Here is an 18,415-nt window from a genome sequence, read left to right on the forward strand (position 1 = left end):
GATAATAGCTTTTAAATACTATAAGGATATTTCCTTAAATGTACTATTCACAATGTAGCAGCTACACATATAACACACTTTTAAATTTAGTCGCTATTCTTAACATTTTTAAATCATTTTCTTAAGACAGTCAACAGACCAGTAAAGCTGTTGTGTAGTGGTTGCTAATTTCTGTGGTGTAAATACTCCCACCATAGCCACTTTCAAGCTATCATTCTGACTGAGCATGGAGTTGAGAAGAGATGGGATGGTAGCACACCACTATATAGTATTTCCACCATGCAGATAAAATTGGCATAAATAACATCAAAAATATAGATAACAGTAAAATGATGAGTTTTGAGTATTTGGTACCTTTAGTACATTTTATTTAATCAAAACTTTACATAGTTTAATTCTTAATACTGACCCTATTTTAACAGGCTTGCAAAAATCCTAAAAATATAACTGGTTCTCATGGGCTAACAGAGACTGGCTCCAGCACACCACTAGATGTAGACCATTGGTCCAGTGATTCTCAAACTTGACTGTACTATTTAACACCCCAGGAAAAAATATAACCAACAATCTTAGTAGATCTGCATTGGGGCCCAGGAATCTGAATGTAAAACATTTTATTGAAGTGTATCTCATTTCAAGAAAAATATACAAATTATGAGTATATAACTTAAAGAATTTTCACCATCTGAACATACCCACATAACTGGCACCTACATACAGAAATAGAACATCACCGCCAAGAAGGCTTTCTTAAACCCCTATCCAGTCACAACCCAATGGAGTTAAGCACTGTCTTGATTTCTAATACTGTAGATTAGATTTGCCTGATTTTGTGCTTTTATAGAAACAAAATCTCTTTTGTGTCAGGCTTTCCTCCCCCTCATTATTGCATTTGTGAGATGTAGCCACAGTTCATTCATTTTTAGTGCTGTATAATACTTCATTGTATAAATAGACCTCAATTTCTGATTTATTTATTATTTATTCTACCATTGGTGAGTTGTTTCAAGTTGTTGGCTATTATGAATAATGCTGCCAAGAACAGTCATGTACAGACAGCAGCAGTATTTAAAACAACACAAAACAAAACAAAACAAAAATTCTCCCAGTGGTTCTAATGAGCAGCCAGTCTCTTGACCAACATCTCTATACTTCCTCTCCTTTTATTTCTCATTAGAGGCCCTGTGCACAAATTTGTGCACAAGTGGGGTCCCTTGGCCTGGCTGGCGATTGAGGCCTATCACGGGGCCGGCCAGCTGGGGGGAGGGACCACGGGAGGTTGGCCTGCTGGCCCTGCCCCCCCCCCCCATCAGGGCCCAGGAGGAGGGACCGCGGGAGGTTGGCCGGGGGAGCGGGGAAGGGGCCACAGGAGGTTGGCCAGCAGCCAGGGGTCGGGGAAGGGCTGCGGGAGGTTGGCTGTGGGAGCGCACTGACCACCAGGGGGAAGTTCCTTCATTGAGTATCTGCCCCCTGATGGTCAGTGCGCATCATAACGACTGGTCAACCAGTTGTTCTGGTCATTCTGGTCATTCGGTCTTAACGGCCGCTTAGCCTTTTATATATATAGATGTAGTATGACCAAGGCCATTGATTCTTTTGTGTAAATGTACTTTTATTTATTTTTTTAAAATATATTTTATTGATTTTTCACAGAGAGGAAGGGAGAGGGATAGAGAATTAGAAACATCAATGAGGAGAAACATCGATCAGCTGCCTCTTGCACACTCCCTACTGGGGCTGTGCCCACAACCAAGGTACATGCCCTTGACTGGAATCGAACCGGGAACCCTTCAGTCTGCAGGCCAACGCTCTATCCACTGAGCCAAACTGGTTAGGGCCATAAATGTACTTTTAGTACCATAAGCCAGGAAGCTGTGCTTCCTTTCAGTACAGTGTGTTCTCCTAGCTCTTTTCATATGGGTTCACCAACTCCCCCTTTTATCAAGACATCTGCTCTTGTACACTCTGATGGAGATGAGATTGGGCCTCACATCAATAGCATGGAGGAGGAATAGACATGGCGGCGAGGCACCAGGGCTAAATTTGGCAGCTGATCATTAAGGCTCCTAGAAAGAGGCTTCAAGGAAAGGATATTGTTTCCCTTTGTGTATACCAGTATTAAACACAAGTCAACAGTGAGCCCTTAGAATATTTCAGATTTTAAAAAATCCGTTTATTTGAAGTAGAACAAGGACTCTCTTCTGAAAGAGAATTGAAATCTCTAAAAGTCAGATGACTTTATCTGAAAAGATTGGAGAAGGAAGTTATCCGATTGTCTTATTCCTACCCCTAGTGTTCAGCAGGTGTATCCTTGTTGCATTATTCTAGGCCAGGTGGCTGTGCAGTTTTCTTATTTGGGCCTATTGAGATTTTAGAGTCTTCTTTGACATAAGTCAAAGGAGCTGAATGACCTCAAGCTCCAAAGTGATATTGATGATGAGTGGTATATCTGCTCAGAACTGAAAGAACGTTTTCAGGAGTGATAGGGCTGTTCTTATTCTATGAAATGCACTTCACATAAAGCTCTCAAGGTATTCAGAGAGGTCAAGAGTAGACATTAATTCCCTATAAAGAAGAAGAATATTCTAGTCCCTGGTTTTCCTACTTTCCCACCTCATTTTTTTTTTTTTTTTTTGGTAAATTTCTTGTTATAAAAGAATGCATGTCCATTATAGAAAAGATGGAATATATAGATAAGAAAAAATTAATTATAATAGTAGTTGGCACTTATATTTTAATGTATCTCTATCCCAAATGTTTTTGTTTATATTTAGGCACATTTATTTTTAAGGAATGGTGTTTTCTGTAAATATTTTTATGATCTTTTTTCTTTAAAGATTTCCAATGAATATCTAACTACTAGAGCCCCAGTGCATGAGATTTGTGCACTCGCGGGGCGGGGGGAGGAGGGGAGGGGGGGGATCCCTCAGGCCGGCCTGTACCCTCTCACAGTATGGGAGCCCTCAGGGGATGTCTGACTGCTGGCTTAGGCGCACTCCCCACAGCTGTCAGCAGTCAGACATCCTAAGCACTGCCGTGGAGGTGGGAGAGGCTCCCGCCACCACCACTGTGCTTGCCATGAGCCCCTGGTGGTCAGTGCACGTCATAGCGACCGGTCGTTCCGCCGTTCAGTTGATTTGCATATTACCTTTTCATTATATAGGATAAAAATAAATGTACTCTTAAAACATATTTTTGGTGGCTATATACTCTCCCATTGTATGGACATTTATTGGTGGTGTTTTTTAACCAATCCCCTATAGTTGTATTTCTGAAGTTGTTTTCAATATTTTATTTCCACAAATAGTGAATGATGAGCATACCTTTAGTGGAATTTTTTTGTACCCTAATTATGCTTTTAGGAATAAAGTCTTATAACTAATGAAAGTTGTGGACATTTTAAAGTCTTTTATGTGCCAGTTACATTCCTGAATAATGGATCCATCTTACATTCCCACAAATAGTGCCTCATCCTGCTTTTTAAAAATGTGTAATCTTTCATGTAATAACTCCTTGCCAAGAGTTGGAAGGTATAGGAACATGATCTGAAAATACTAGCTAGAATCTATACAATGATATCAGCCAATAACCTTAAATAAAATAAGAGATTGTAAAGAGTCTGGATTTTGTCCACCAGCACTTTTATATTTATGCTCTAACTTTGCTAGGAAATTCTAGGGGGAACAAAACAGTTTTCTTCATTTGCTTCAATCAGAGCATAACCTAATCCTAACTGTCATATTACAGTCTCATAAATGATTAAATGCAATTGTTTGATTGTCATCATATCTGAAGGTTTCACAGCAAGTGGTCTCTTGGTACTTCAAAAGCTGACCCAGTGACATCTTTAGAGAATGCTCTCAGTGAACAAGTAGCTACAGAACACTATAGAGACTTGTATTCATTAGGATGGATTTTTAAGCATGTCTTCACGACAGATTGGATATTAGCTTTCTCAAACAAGCACATACAACGTTGACTGTTTAAAGACTTGACCAATATTTTAATTATTAATTCTTGACAAAGCTTCCTGATTCAGCCCTTAGCAAAAGCTCACCAACATGAGAACCACGTGCCCTTCAAAATCAATATGTAGGGTCTTTTGTTGCTATTTCAACTTTAAAGAATTATTGAAGTATACCACACATAGCAAAATGTGTAAATGTCACAAGTGTGCGGTTTGATGAAATTTTGCAAATGAAGCCTACCTATGTAACCAGCACCTAGATCAAGACCACAAGCATCCCGCTTCCGCTCACCACTCCACTGCACCCTCAATGTGTTTGAAGTGCTTCATATTTTATGTCCAGGGTCATTTATTTATAGAATTTGATTTTTCACTGAACTCTTACTTTATATGAGCTAGCTGCAGTCAGCTTTGCTCAAGCTTATCTCCCATATAACTAAAAATATATAAGACTCTGCCTTTCCAAGTAAAGATTATAACATGAATTCACATACTGAGTTTGTATCAACAAGTGTTTGTGATTTGCAGCTACACAAATATATATACAGTATGCATACAAACAAGTTAGGAACTTCTTTCTTCTTAAAGCTGCTGAAGTATACTATGTTGATCCATGCTTAAAATATCTTATTTGATTGCCACAGAATAGTACATGTACTATGTTTCCAAATAATTTCTTAAAATTGCTCATTTTACTACTATAATTTTCTCTTTGAACATTCAAAATTTTAAAGCCAAGAATGTTTCAACTTCTGTTTAAGATAGAAGTATGTATGTGTCCTGGGTGTCCACACCTGTCTCTCTATATTGTTTAATTTTTGTCTGATTATCAGCAAGATATCATTTAGATTCCCATGTTATTTATAGTTGAGAGCTTGAATCAGAAAGAAAACATTTTACAGGCTCACTATGCTTTATAAATACATGATTTTGAAAATTAATTTGTACATTATCGAAAAAATTTATTATTATTGGATTGTATCAATGTACCCTTAGTAGAATTAACAATCAAGGGCTACACTTATGTACTCATTCCTTTTTTAAAAGCTAAAATATTTTCTCATTATAGAAGTAATACATCTAAAAATATTATTCCACCATAAAAGTAATGAAGCACTAATACATGCTGCAACATAAATGAACTTGAAAACATGCTAAGTAAAAAACAGACACCAAAGGCCACATATTATATGATTCCATTTATAAGAAATGTCCATAATAGGCAAATCCATAGAGATAGGAAGTAAATTAGTGGTTTCCAGAGCAGGTGGAGGTGGAATGGGAATACTGCTATGGGCACAGGGTTTCTTTTTGATGAAAATGTTCTAGAATTAGAGAGTGGGAATAGTTGTACAAATTTGTGAATACTAGAGGCCCGGTGCACGAAATTCATGCATGGGGGGGAGGGGTCCTTCAGCCCTGCTTGCACCCTCTAACAATCTGGGACCGCTGGCTCCTAACCACTTGCCTGCCGGCCTGCTTGATTGCCCCTAACCACTCTGCTTGCCTGCCTCATCGCCCCTAACTGCTCGCCTGCCTGCCTCATCGCCCCTAACTGCCTCTGCCTGCCTGCCTGATTGACCCTTATATTACACTTTTATTATTATAAATAATGAAACAGCCTGAATTGTTTACTTTAAAAGGGTGAGTTTTATGGCATTTTACCTCAATTAAACAAAGAAAGGTAATATAGTTTCACTGTAAAACACCTGGAAACCAAAGGAAAATAGAAAAATGGCAACAAGTTCTAGTCACATTGTCCAGCAATAATCACTGTTACCTGTTTAGTATCTCCCTTCCATTTTTCTCTCCATGTATTATTGTTGTAGGAGGAAGAGGTTGGTGTTGCTTCTTTTTAGATTAAATTATTAAATTATAAAGATTCACATATTAATGCTTACCCATTCCTCCTTCCCCCAAAAATGATAGGTCCCAAGGAAAATCCATTTAGTTGTCAGAGGGGAATAATGGATGGAAATGCGATTAAGAGAAGAGAGGGCAATGGCCAGCCCTATAAGAGGGGAAGAAGAAGCACTGAAGGGGAAAGATCTGGGGTCCTTCCTGAGAGACAGAGAGGCAGATTTGAGCAGTTGCCATGAGACGTGGAACTCTTTCTAGGAGTTTAGCTGCCAGATGCCTGATGTATTATGTAACCCACATTTCAGATGTGTCACTGTGCTAAGATGGTACTTCCAGGGAAAGAATGAGGAATAAGTCCCAATTTTATTCAAGTTACACATATTTGTTTATTTTATGTAGTTTTCATCGACTATATTTCAGATTACTATCCTGCACTTTCCTTTCAATAGCATAATATTAGCATTTCTCTATATTATTGCAAGCTCAGCACAAGCATAATATTAAATAATAACAATCTGTTTCTTATAGCATATGTACTTCAGTACACCTTTCCTCTGTGTCTTTATCTAATTGCTTGTCCTTTTCTATGTGTCAGGGTTTTTAATAGACCATATGTTGAATGGTCTCTGTTTATTTCATTCATATAAGGAAAGATTCATGGTGGCCAAAAACCAAAGTATATTCTAAATGCTTGGATAACCTTAGACTCTTTCAGAGACCAAGGTAGGGCTCTATAGTGACCGAGGAACCCACCCAGTTCCAGAATGCACAAGCAAAGCTATTCAGTATGGTACAGGTTGAGAGAACTTTTGTAGGTGAGATAAGGACAGTGGTGAGTAATGTCATCACTGAAGATGTTCCCGTGTTCAGTCTTAGAGCTTGCACTACCTCACCCCACTCCCTCTCACATTAACATCACAAGATCAATCACTCCTGTTGCAAGGTCAGAACTGAAATGGCCTGGTTGAGCAGGCTGGAGGAAGCAAAAACAGTCTTTTCTATGCTCAGTGCTGTCTGTCTGGTCCATTCCAAGCAAGGACCATCACTGGGGCTACTCCTTGCCCATGGCAGCAGGCTGGTCTCCTAATGGCTTTCCAGTGGATCCACAACCTTCTCTTTCCATGCTTGTCCCAAGTCAGGCCAACTCTCATTGCACATCACGAGCATCTATGCCAAAGAGCATCCCATTTACCACCTAAACAAACTTCGTTCCCTGTAGAAATGGGCAGTCTGCTGGTCTTCAGTGACTTTCTCATTTGGCTCCATAGAAATGAATTTGGCAGAAATCCTTCAAATTTCTGGTATATGGTTATTCTTTATCCTTAGCTTCTGGTACTGTCGTGAAGTCTGTTATCTGTATAGAATAAGGTTAATTTTAGTGAAATGTGGGTAGAGGGGGATCCAAGCATCTGTTCTTTCAATGCTATCTTGCCTTCAAGGCTAATTGCCTCTTGTGATGTAGCTCTTTTAGGCATAGATTGACCTCCTTCATTCAAAACTCACTTTCATTTCAATTATAAATTGTTCTCCATATGTAGTGGATACATGTGCCTCCCTTTTCCCCATTTTTTCCCAGGCAAGTAGTGGCTCACTAGAGTTGGGAATTTATTGAATTAAGATGTTAAAGTCTAAAAGTAGATGGGAACTTTTTTAGACCTTTAAATGCTATTAAGATTCATAAATTGGCTCTAGGCACTAGAGTACAATAAACGATCACATTCCTTTTTTTTTTTTTTTTCTAAATCAGATCAGATCCTAAACTGCTCCTGCCAACCTATATTGGGGCTCTCCCCTGCCCCCACCTTCCTGTTTGGTGAAGGAGCCCGGTGCTTGGTCCCTGGTGGTTTCCATGGTGACTGATGCTTTTTCTGATGGGGCGTCATGGCTGGTGCGATGCCATCTGTCAAACACCGCTCTCATGATGAGTCACACAGATGTCCCTCAAGGTGTTCCTCTCACCGACTGCAGGCTTAGCCACATGCTGCTGCTTTCGAGGCCACAGACTTAATGATCATTCATCAGAGAAAGCTGAGTGCAAGTTCTCTGCCAGCCCCGGGTGGAAGTTTCCCTAAAGAGAGTGGCTGTACTTTTATATTCTATTGAACTAATGTTTACAGAAAGCCACATATGGCCAAGCACTGAGAAAGACTTGAGGATTTAACAATAACAGTTTCTGTTGTCAAAAATGTATAATCTTGGTGTCGTAAAAGCAAAATACATATAAGCATAATTGTCAATATTACAAAGCAGAATTTTATAAATATAGTATAAAGGATGCATGTTTTAAGGGCATCTTCTTCCAAAACATAACTTGTGTCTATCCACTTTGCTCCATCTCTGCTGATTCCACCCTGGTCCAAGCCACCATTCTTTCCCTCCTGGAGAATTTGGGAGCATCCTACCTGGTCCTTCTGCCACTGCTCAAATTCCCCACAGCGAGTTCTCCACACAGCAGTCTCAGTGATATCAGTGGTACTACTGAAAAGCAAATCAGAACCTGGTACTCCTCTGCCTACAGCAATTCAGTGGCTTCTCACTGATGTAAGAATAAATCCATTTATTTAAATCCATTTATTCTCATTTAGAATAAAATCCAAACTCCTGACTGTGGCTTGAAAGGCAAGGAATGACCTAGCCCCGCCTGCCTTTCTGACCTTGCATCTCACCAGTCCCCCTCCTTCTATTCTGGGCCTGCTTCCTTTCTCATCTCATGGCTGGGCCTTCTTATTTTCCAATGGCAGGAATATGGGACTTCCTCATAGAGACTGCCCTTGACTTCCCAGCAAACTCCCGCCCATTAATTTCTCCCACAGCACCCTTTCATTTTTCTTCAAGTTACGTATCAAGTATATGATTACATCTACCTGTTTGGTTGTCTCTCCCCACCTGACTCTGAGGTCCGTGAGGGCAAGAACTACACCTGGATTGTTCACTACTATCTACCTGTAGGCCTGGCACCCACAAAGTACTCAGTCTATATTTCTTTTTTTTTTTTTTTAATACATTTTTATTGATTTCAGAGAGGAGGGGAGAAGGAAAGAGAGATATAAAGATTAATGATGAGAGAGAATCGATCAGCTGCCTCCTGCACGCCCCCTACTGGGGATCGAGATGGCAACCTGGGCATGTGCCCCTTGACCAGAATCAAACCCAGGACCCTTCTATCTGCTGGCTGACGCTCTATCCACTGAGCCGAACTGGCTAGATCAATCTATATTTCTTTAATTAAGACTGCCTGAGTCCTAAAGGACAATTCCATGATCAGGGCATGAGAAAGAGCATTTGAGCAGAAGTTATGGCAAAACAAAGTCACCAAAGGACAGTTTACATGGCATGTTTGTAGTTGGAAGTAGACAGACCAGTGTAGTTTACTTTTGGTGGTTTTGCAAACTACCCTGGAACTTTTATGTGTATTTTAAGCTAATTTTTATATCTGTTCTTTATTTTTCGATCGGGGCAGCACTTAATAAGTTGCAGTGGATAGGTAGAAAGTGTCTTTCTAATCCTGGCTCACTTCCCCCACTGACATTGAGTTTAAAAAAACTAGCGAGAGCATGAGCTCCTGTAGGTCTCCATTATCACAGGGCTCTCTCTGGCAGGATAATGAGTGGATGTTCAAAAACAGCACCTCTGAATTACTCGCATTCCTGGACTTCTATGCAGTGTGCTTTCTGTTACTTAATCTCTTCTCTTTTCTGTTTTAATCAAAACTTTCAACTGAAAAAAAAATAGTTTTGCTTTGAATGATGAAAAGAAACTTGATCCTAGAGCTATATTTCTATGAAGTTTTGATTTAGGAAAGCCCAGCCCTGCCTGTCTCTTTCCCAGCTCTGGACCCATTCTCCATTCCAGCGGAGATGTTTATGTTATGTATAAAGTGGCTCCTGCCTGCCTGGGACTGGTGATTAAGAGCTCAGAATAATGAAATCTGCACAGTTGAAACTTGGCTGTTGGCTATAGTTATTATGCAACTCTTAACATTTCCCTTTTGTTTCTGTCAATAATATAAAATTCTCAGTTTTTCTTTCAGAAGGAGCTCTTGAAATACACTAAAATTAGTTCCAGTAGTATTTTTTTAATGATCAAGTTAAATATATGCATTTTGAAAGGACAAGAAAATGTAGTGGCTGTACAACAGTATTGTTCAAACTGTCTACGTGAACAGCTGCACAGAGCTGAAAATACAAAGGCCACTCTGTGGGCCTTAGATTCTTGTCTTTAAGCAGATTGCTCACCAAGCCTTGGTTAAAATAGCAAATATCACAAGGAATACAGCAAAAGTGATGCTAAGAGGCAGCATATTCCAATGGTAGGGTAATTCTGAACAATTAGGAGATGTGTAATGAGATGCCTTATGCAAATGATAAACATTTTTCTACCCATTCTCCCTAATACCTGAATTTCTAATATTAGAAGAGACTCACACCTCACCTTAATTCAAATTGTGGCCCTGTACTAAAGTGCTCCTCTCCAGAGCAAGCAGGAATATCTTGAGTTTTATCGGCCACAGTGCCCCTGAATTATTAAAGTATAGGGCCAGGACTCTTCGATGGTCATCTAGCCGTAGTGTGATTGAGGGAGTGAATGTGTCTGACACTTCCTGAGAGCCCATTTCTTAAGAGAGGAACAGGACACCATGAAGGCCTTTATCTCAAGGAGTGAAGGTGGGGATGGGGTACCACCATAGGAAGAGAAAAGATTTGAAGAGGAGGCCAGGGCAGCTAAGGTCACATGATTATGTTACTCTTCTGCCCATGGTTGGCTCCAGCAGACAGTCACAAATTGGGGGATATCTTTGAGGGACCATTATTCTGCCTACCACACATGCAATGTAGTGTAAGGTGATGAAGATGATGATGAAGAGAGAAGTTGGCATGAACTTGTCAACCCCAGGCCAGACTGAGCAGTCAGAGAAAGCAATACAGAAGAGGGGTATTGCATACTCATAGATTCCAAGCACTTCAGCACAGAGTAGCAGCCCAGAAACACTTGATGATTCATTAAGTGCACGAGATGGGCACTTTACGGTATAGCCCAGGAAAAATAAAAGACTCACAAAACTCCATTCCATGATTGCTAATGTAGGAACAAATGAGTGTGGATATGTGTTTGCCTTTGTGATTGCTTCTCCTAGAACCATTTATTGGTACAGAGGAGAAAGTAATTTAGTCTGTATGGAGGCGAGGCAGTTAGGAAAGCATTTTAGAAGAGGTCATATCTGAATAAGGTTTTAGGGAATGAAGAGAATTTGCCAGGCCGACAGGTTTTGCAAGATACATTTGTTAACTGAAACATACCCAAGACAGGCCAGAAATGCCCTGGAGTCCTCCCAAGGTCCCTCCCCAGCTGGCCAACCCCCCGCATCCCTCCCCTGCCCCGATCATGCACCCGTGGGGTCCCTTGGCCTGGCCTGTGCCCTCACGCAATCCTGGACCCCTCGGGGGATGTCAGAGCGCTGATTTTGGCCCAATCCCACAGGCCAGGCCGAGGGACCCCACTGGTGCATGATTCGTGCACCAGGCCTCTAATTCAAGATAATCTCCTTGTAGTAAGGTCAACTGACTAGCAATCTTAATTTCATTGACCATCCTAATTCTACCCCATGCCATGTAATGTAACATACTCATAGGTCCCAGAAATTAGGACAAGGATATCTTTGAGGGACCATTATTCTGCCTACCACACATGCAATGTAGTGTAAGGTGATGAAGGTGATGATGAAGAGAGAAGTTGGCATGAACTTGTCAACCCCAGGTGGAAAATACCATCCATCCATATCAGGCCCCAATATTAGGGGCCTATAACCTGGTATTTGTTTGTTTGTTTTTAATGGAGGAGTCAATATGCTGGAGTTTTTCCATGGGTATGTTTCAGTTAACAAATGTATGTTTGCTGTATAATAAACCACCCAAAACTTGGTGGCTTAAAACTATAACCTATTCTCATGATTTTGTGAGATTTGGTTAGGTGATTCCTGGGCTGGTTTTATCTGGACTTCCTCATAAAGCTACATTTAACTGGAGAGATGACTGAGCTGGAAGATCCAAGGTCTGGGCTGCCTCAATGGTTCTCACTGTGAATTCCCATCCTCTTAGGCTGGGCCAGCTTCCTTAGATGATAGCCTCAGGACAGCATTCCAACAGCATGAAGGTGGAGGTGCAGGGATTCTGGGCCCCCACAACATCACTGCCACATCCTTTGGGTTTGGCCAAACAGTCACAAGGTGAACTCATATTCAAGAGGACAGGAAATAGACTCCATGTCCTGATGGGAGTTGCTGCAGTGGCCATACTTCATCTCGCACAAGTTGTGAAAATAGGAATTTTTGCTCTGAGAGTAGGATTTTGAAATTTGAGATTTCAGAAGCAAAATGTTTCTGGATGACAATATCAGGCACATGACCAAAAGTATGAATGGCTCATTAGAGTGTGGCAGATATCACTGGTGTTGAAGGGGTAAAGAAACCATGAGGCTAGGGTGTGGGGTGCATCGTCTTGTGGACACAACAAGAGTTGATGGTGATGGTGAATGTGGAGGAGGGACCTGCAGTTCAGGAGATGACAGTAATAATGCCATGGGCAGGTGTGGGATAATCAAGCCAGATGGGGCTAATTAATAGCCAGAAGATCATGACCACTGTGTTCTAAGTCAGCCTATGGATGGTGGGCACTGCACACAGAGCAGCAGCCACCATGTACCACCTATTTGTCGTCTTCCACATTGTCTTGTTCACTTGCCAGTCTTTAAATAAACATACCACTTCTGATTTCCAGGGTGTGAATGTAGATCCTTCAATTATTTTAACTTCAGCATCTGTGCCCTGAGGATTCAGTGAAAGTATCTTATGAACTTCAAGTCAGTTTTGAGTAAGAAGACTACAAAGCTGCCATAGTAACAGGTTACTAATGTCAGTTCTTCTAAGTTTTCTTTCTCTTTTATACTTTCCTTATCTCTTCAGATATGTACCTAAAGGCAGAAGGGTATCTGCACAGATCTGCATGATACATGGTGCTGAAATTTATTAACAGTGCTAAATGAATACTATTTATTATTCTCATGCTAGGTAAATAAAGATCAGAAACTAGATAGTCATTATCCAGATGGTCCCAAGAGCTCACTCAACCATAAGAGTGCCAGATATGAATAAAGTAGAGCCCCTAACACGTAAAGGAAAATAAAATTGCATATTTTCATAATTACCACCATAGTTTAATGCTCATTTGTTTATATGTAACAAATGAACAACCAGTTTACAACAATACATGTGTAGCATGAGTTTACATCCTTGGCTGTGACTTCATGCCCTTAAAATGCTTTTTAGATGACGACAAAATATCTTCCCAAAAGAAAAGATCTTCAGTATCTGAAAATCCAGAAAACCGTTCCTGAAAATTAAATTCCATGTCTAAAGGGAGTGACCTAGGCTATGAATATTTAATTCCTGCCTCTTATTTCCTTCATGTGCTGTCCCCTTTCACCAGGTTCAGCACCTTTGGCAGTCACTTCGGTGTCTAGCAAGATTGCTAGACATTAGACGACTCACCGATGTTATTCTCACCTTTGACACACAAATTCTTTTAAGGACTGCGCATGAGATGTGTCTATAAATAAGTAATGATATTTTTGTAATCATAGCCTTAATATAAAGCTGGGAAAGCTTTGGCCCCCTCAAAGTAGTGTCCTGAAAAAACTACACAGCTATTCCACCAAAGCTGCCATGTTTCAAATTATTGAGGGGAGAGGAGATTACTCTTTTGGAGCTGCTAACACAGCTACTTTGCAAGCCAACAAGAAAACCAATTGTTTTGTGTGTGTGTGTGTGTGTGTGTGTGTGTGTGTGTGTTTTCATATCTCAATTTTGACTAAATCCAAGCATTCCTCAAATTTTAGGGATTGGCTCTCTATGACTTTTAATTATCTAAAACAGCAGTCACCAACCAGTGATCCGCAGACCACTGGTGATCCATGAGGTCCGAAAGGTTGGGGACCGCTGATCTAAAACATAAAATAAAATTCACTCTCAAAAGATGGAGGTTTTCCTTCCATCTCTTAGGGCAGTGGTCGGCAAACTGCGGCTTGTGAGCCACATGCAGCTCGCGAGCCGTGGTTTGCCGCTCTGTTGACTAATGAGTTTGACGACCACTGTCTTAGGGCATTCCAAATAATATAACTCAGTTTCCAGAGTGTGAGGCTCCAAATGGAACCTGTTTTTCTGGCACAGGCTACCCCATGCTAATATCCCCAGAAACTTATTAAGTCTATTAAGAAGTGTTACCATTCTCATACCAGAATCTAGAAATGCCTCCTAAAAATATTTTTAAGCTACCTTTCTAACTCTATTATATTTAGGTAACTATATCCTCCTCCCCACCCAGAACCTTTTCTGCCTTCTTTGTATACGGTCACCTATGCTCCATCTTGTATTTCCATTCTCTGTTTTTCAATAACTTACCCTTTAATTGCTCTTCTAGAATATATCCCTTTTATAGATCTTTGTGCAAAATCAAGTGTATGGTTTTGCATCTAATTCTGGTCTTCCAATTTTGACTGACTCAATTTTGCTGTCATGTAAAGGCATTCATCTTCAGTATCATGATTATAATTTTTGAAGGCATCTGTGTGTCGGAGACTCAAAACAACAGTTCACCTAACCCTCACAACGACCTCAGGGAATTCCCACCTCACAGATGAGGAAGCTGAGGCTTACAAAGAGGAAATAACTTGCCAAGTCAATGACTGCAAAATGCGGACTAGGATTCAAACTCACATCCATCTAAGGCAGGGATTTCTCAGCCTCGGCACTATGGCATTTGGGGCAGCTCTATGACATTTGGTTGTGGGGGCTGTATTGTGCATTCCACTGTGTTCAGCAGTATTTCTGGCCTATGCCCACTAGAAGCCAGTAGCACTCCCCCAACCCCATGTGACAGCCAAAAATGTCTCCAGACATTGCTAAATTTTCTCTACTTAAGACCCACTGATCTAATGCCAAAGTCATGCTTTTGCCATCTTATACTATTAAATAGGGAACAAGTAAAACCATAGAATGTTAAGGCTGGATTTTAAAGAGATAAATATTAGGAGATACCACACCTGGCTGATCCTCAGAATTGGAGATTTCTTTTCCCACCTGAGACCTTCAGAACAGCATTTGTCAGGTGAGGGGCAGGTATCTTATCTATTTTAAGCCCTTCCATTGTGTAGGAGCCACAGATCAGATCCTAACCTCATCACACATCTGTTCCTTGAGTCACTCCATTCCCATCAAATAATTCTCCAGCCTCTGGTCTGTCACCTCCTGTGATGGTGTTACAGGAGACAAGTTCATGTCCAGATAGTCCCAACTGAAAAAGCATTCTTCTTCATGTTCTTCCTTCTATCTCTCCCTCTATTCTCTTATTCTCACACTAGGCAAATGGTCACTTTTCTCAAATCAGTTGAATTAAACACTTATAGAGTCCCCATTACGTATCAGGTCCAACAATTTCTTCACCACTATGGCCATTAAAACCATTATCGGCTCTTTAAAAATGACCATATAACCAGTGTTCTCAATTTAACAATAGACTTCCTCAAAAAGGCAGTTCCAATTCATTAAAATCTTAAAGTCTTAAAATGGTTGGCTGTCCATCTGGTCTCTACCAGGAAGCAGTCTGCTCTGCCTTTTGTGGAGGCTCTTATACGGAAAGCAGAGCTAACAGCTGCTCTTCCTCTTCCTCTTGAAAGATCTTCAGTATTAGAAAATTCAGAAAATCAGGTCAGAAACTCTCTTTAAACCTTTTTTGATGGTTTCAGGAAAACTCCTAAGTAGTTCCTCATCCTGGTAAAATCATTCTTTACCAAATGTTCCAGATTTCTTGATGAAAACACAGAAAGGAGAATAAAATATATATTGCTTAATGGTGCCCCTTGTGGGAATATATTTTTATGAACTTGATTAATAAAAATAAATGGATAAGTATAACAAGTTGATTTTATTAATGTATCAGTTAATAAAATTACAATTCACTCTTCAGTAATGTTGGGTAGTGCTGTCTGCTTGCACTTTGGAGTCTCCTCTAAGTCACCACGATAGTTGAGAACCTATGGAAAACTGCTTTCCAGCAGGAGATACTGGATCAGTGGAAGACTGTGATGGTATGGGCACTAGTGTTGCCAAGGCAGCCTCCGCCCTCATGTCTCAGGCTAACCCTGCAGGTGATGAGTCTCTTTAGCGGTCAACATGAGTAGCTGGTGAGCTATAAATGTGTCCCAGCAGCTGACTAGTCTGGATGGATCTCCAGTAGGCAGGTTGTGTTTAGAGAAAACCAAGGAGAAAATAACATGTTAACCGGAATAAACCGTTTGAGGTCAAAATAACAATCCGGTGTTTTTGTACTTGTGTGAGATATAAAAAGAAAACTTGGGTTTCACTTAGGCTTAGTATAAACTTCCAAACTTCTTGCTTATGCTTGGTTACCTCCAAAGCAGTTCCTGGACAAAGAGAAAACTGCCTAAACCCCTCAGGTCTTTGATTGCCCTGGAAAGTCCTGGTGTCTTTAATGTGGTATCTACTCTCTTCTTACAGGGTTTTATAAATGGACACTGACATGGACTACGAAAGGCCCAACGTTGAAACCATCAAGTGTGTGGTCGTGGGAGACAACGCCGTGGGGAAGACACGCTTGATCTGTGCCAGAGCATGTAATACGACGCTAACGCAGTATCAGCTGCTGGCCACCCATGTACCAACCGTGTGGGCAATTGACCAGTACCGGGTCTGCCAGGAGGTAAGATATACAGAGTTTCTTTAGAATCCTCAGGGCACATCACTGCTACTGCCTGTCTGATTTTAAAGGGAGGGAAAGGGCAATTTGTACATTCAAAATAAAACTAGCATTTGTAGTGCCATAAGAGAAAACAAAAGCAAAACGCAAATTTGGGAGGATGGCTATGGGATCCTGAATGAGGTGGGTTTGAGTCATGTGATTCCAGGAGGAGAACTGAGCTGAGGTTAAGTCCTGTTACGGGAAATGAGAAAACTAAATGCAAGCAAGTTGGAATCAGGTGGGCATTGAGGGGTGCTGATCCAGACATCCTTCCCTGGGGAGCCTTTGAGTGCCACTGAGCATGAATGCTCTCTCTCTCTCCTGCAGGTTTTGGAACGTTCCCGGGATGTTGTTGATGAAGTGAGTGTTTCTCTCAGGCTTTGGGATACTTTTGGCGATCATCACAAAGACCGGCGCTTTGCATATGGCAGGTAAACCAGGACTATGCAGCGCGGTTGAGCTTGAATACAATTTCCTTTCCAAAACCCACAGCTGCTTCATAACTCAACAAAAACCACATCATATGGCCTTGAAATATGTTGGGTTCTGCAGTGTGTCTAAGAAAAGACCAAAAAAAAAAAAAAACACCCCACAACCCAAAATGACGTTGTTTCCTGTTGTCAAGAAAAGCAGTGTGCCTGGCCACTCTGTTCCTCCCAGGAAGTACTTGACTAAAAACAACCAGAGTGCTAGTTAAACAGGGATGTTTGCAAGTGGAGGATTCTTTTGTGCCCTCAGCCTTGGGCTGCTTTGATTGCTGTTTTCCTGGATAATGCTTTATTTGCCTTCTGTTAAAATGTTTTAAGTTTTCTTAGCACATGACCACCCCAGCTCTAAAGGTCTCTTTGGTCTTTTCATGACCATATTTGCAGAGTCGGATGTTATTTGCTTTGGGTTTTGTTATCTGAAAAGTCTATTACTTTTATGTGAAGGTCATTTTTAAAAAGAAAGAAAAATATCTCTGAAGTCCTTCACAAGACACATTTCCAAAATGAACTGAAGCATTAATATATATTTTTCATTAAAAAAGAAAAAGAAAAAAGAAAGCAAAGAAGGGAAAGTTCAGTAAAGGGAAGCTTAATCTGGAAGGACATGAGAAGGAATATGCCTTAAAATATTTAGCAACTTCTTGTCACCAAAACTCCAACAGTCTTCGTGACCTTAACTTTAAGCCTATCATAGAGAATGTGTTATACCTATCAAATCCAGATAAGGAGATCTTCTTACCCCTTAATTATAAATTAACAACTTTCATTTTAAGTTTAGAATTTAGGTTTTGTGGATCAGTTATCCCTTGTCAAAATCAAACATGGTGTTACCTCATAGGGTTGAACTATTTAGCTACTCCAAACACGGGAGTTGCTCCTTGGTATTGAGGTAAGCGTTTCTGAACATCTCCTCTATCCCTTCACGCCGTTAGCTCTCTGCAACCTCTGAGCACACTTCTACTGGCATTTCTCCAAATGGCCTCAAATACTGAATAAGCCGCTGAGAAGCCATTCACACACTGAGAGAATCTGCAATTTAGACAGGTCTGTTCAAGGGGATTCAGAAGGAGGCATATGAAAGTAAAGCTTTAACTTTAACAAAAATGTTTGGTAACAAGGTCTTTGAACTTAATAGTCTGCATCATGGATACTTGTCTTCTCCTTAAGTTTTGTTTTGTTGTTTTTTTCTTTCCAGGATGTTCTTGATTTTTATCTTAGTTGCCATGTTAGTTTTTTCCCATGTTAGTTTGTTTCTTTTGTCCAATTATTACACACACACAGTAATGAACCTG

The 18,415-nt window shown here is 40.5% G+C and overlaps 1 protein-coding gene across 3 annotated transcripts in view; it reads left to right on the plus strand.

The window, feature by feature from the left end:
- The window catches only part of RHOBTB1 (Rho related BTB domain containing 1), a 63,391-nt gene that overhangs the window by 8,673 nt on the left and 36,303 nt on the right, over window positions 1-18,415 (plus strand). For all 3 annotated transcript variants that reach the window (XM_054729023.1, XM_008145474.3, XM_028151505.2), the window contains 2 exons: window positions 16,395-16,596; window positions 16,963-17,066. In XM_054729023.1, the coding sequence (XP_054584998.1) occupies window positions 16,405-16,596; window positions 16,963-17,066 (296 nt within the window). In that variant the 5' untranslated portion in view covers window positions 16,395-16,404. The remainder of the gene's footprint in view (window positions 1-16,394; window positions 16,597-16,962; window positions 17,067-18,415) is intronic.

Source organism: Eptesicus fuscus, chromosome 17, assembly GCF_027574615.1.
Source record: "Eptesicus fuscus isolate TK198812 chromosome 17, DD_ASM_mEF_20220401, whole genome shotgun sequence".
Classification (NCBI taxonomy): domain Eukaryota; kingdom Metazoa; phylum Chordata; class Mammalia; order Chiroptera; family Vespertilionidae; genus Eptesicus; species Eptesicus fuscus.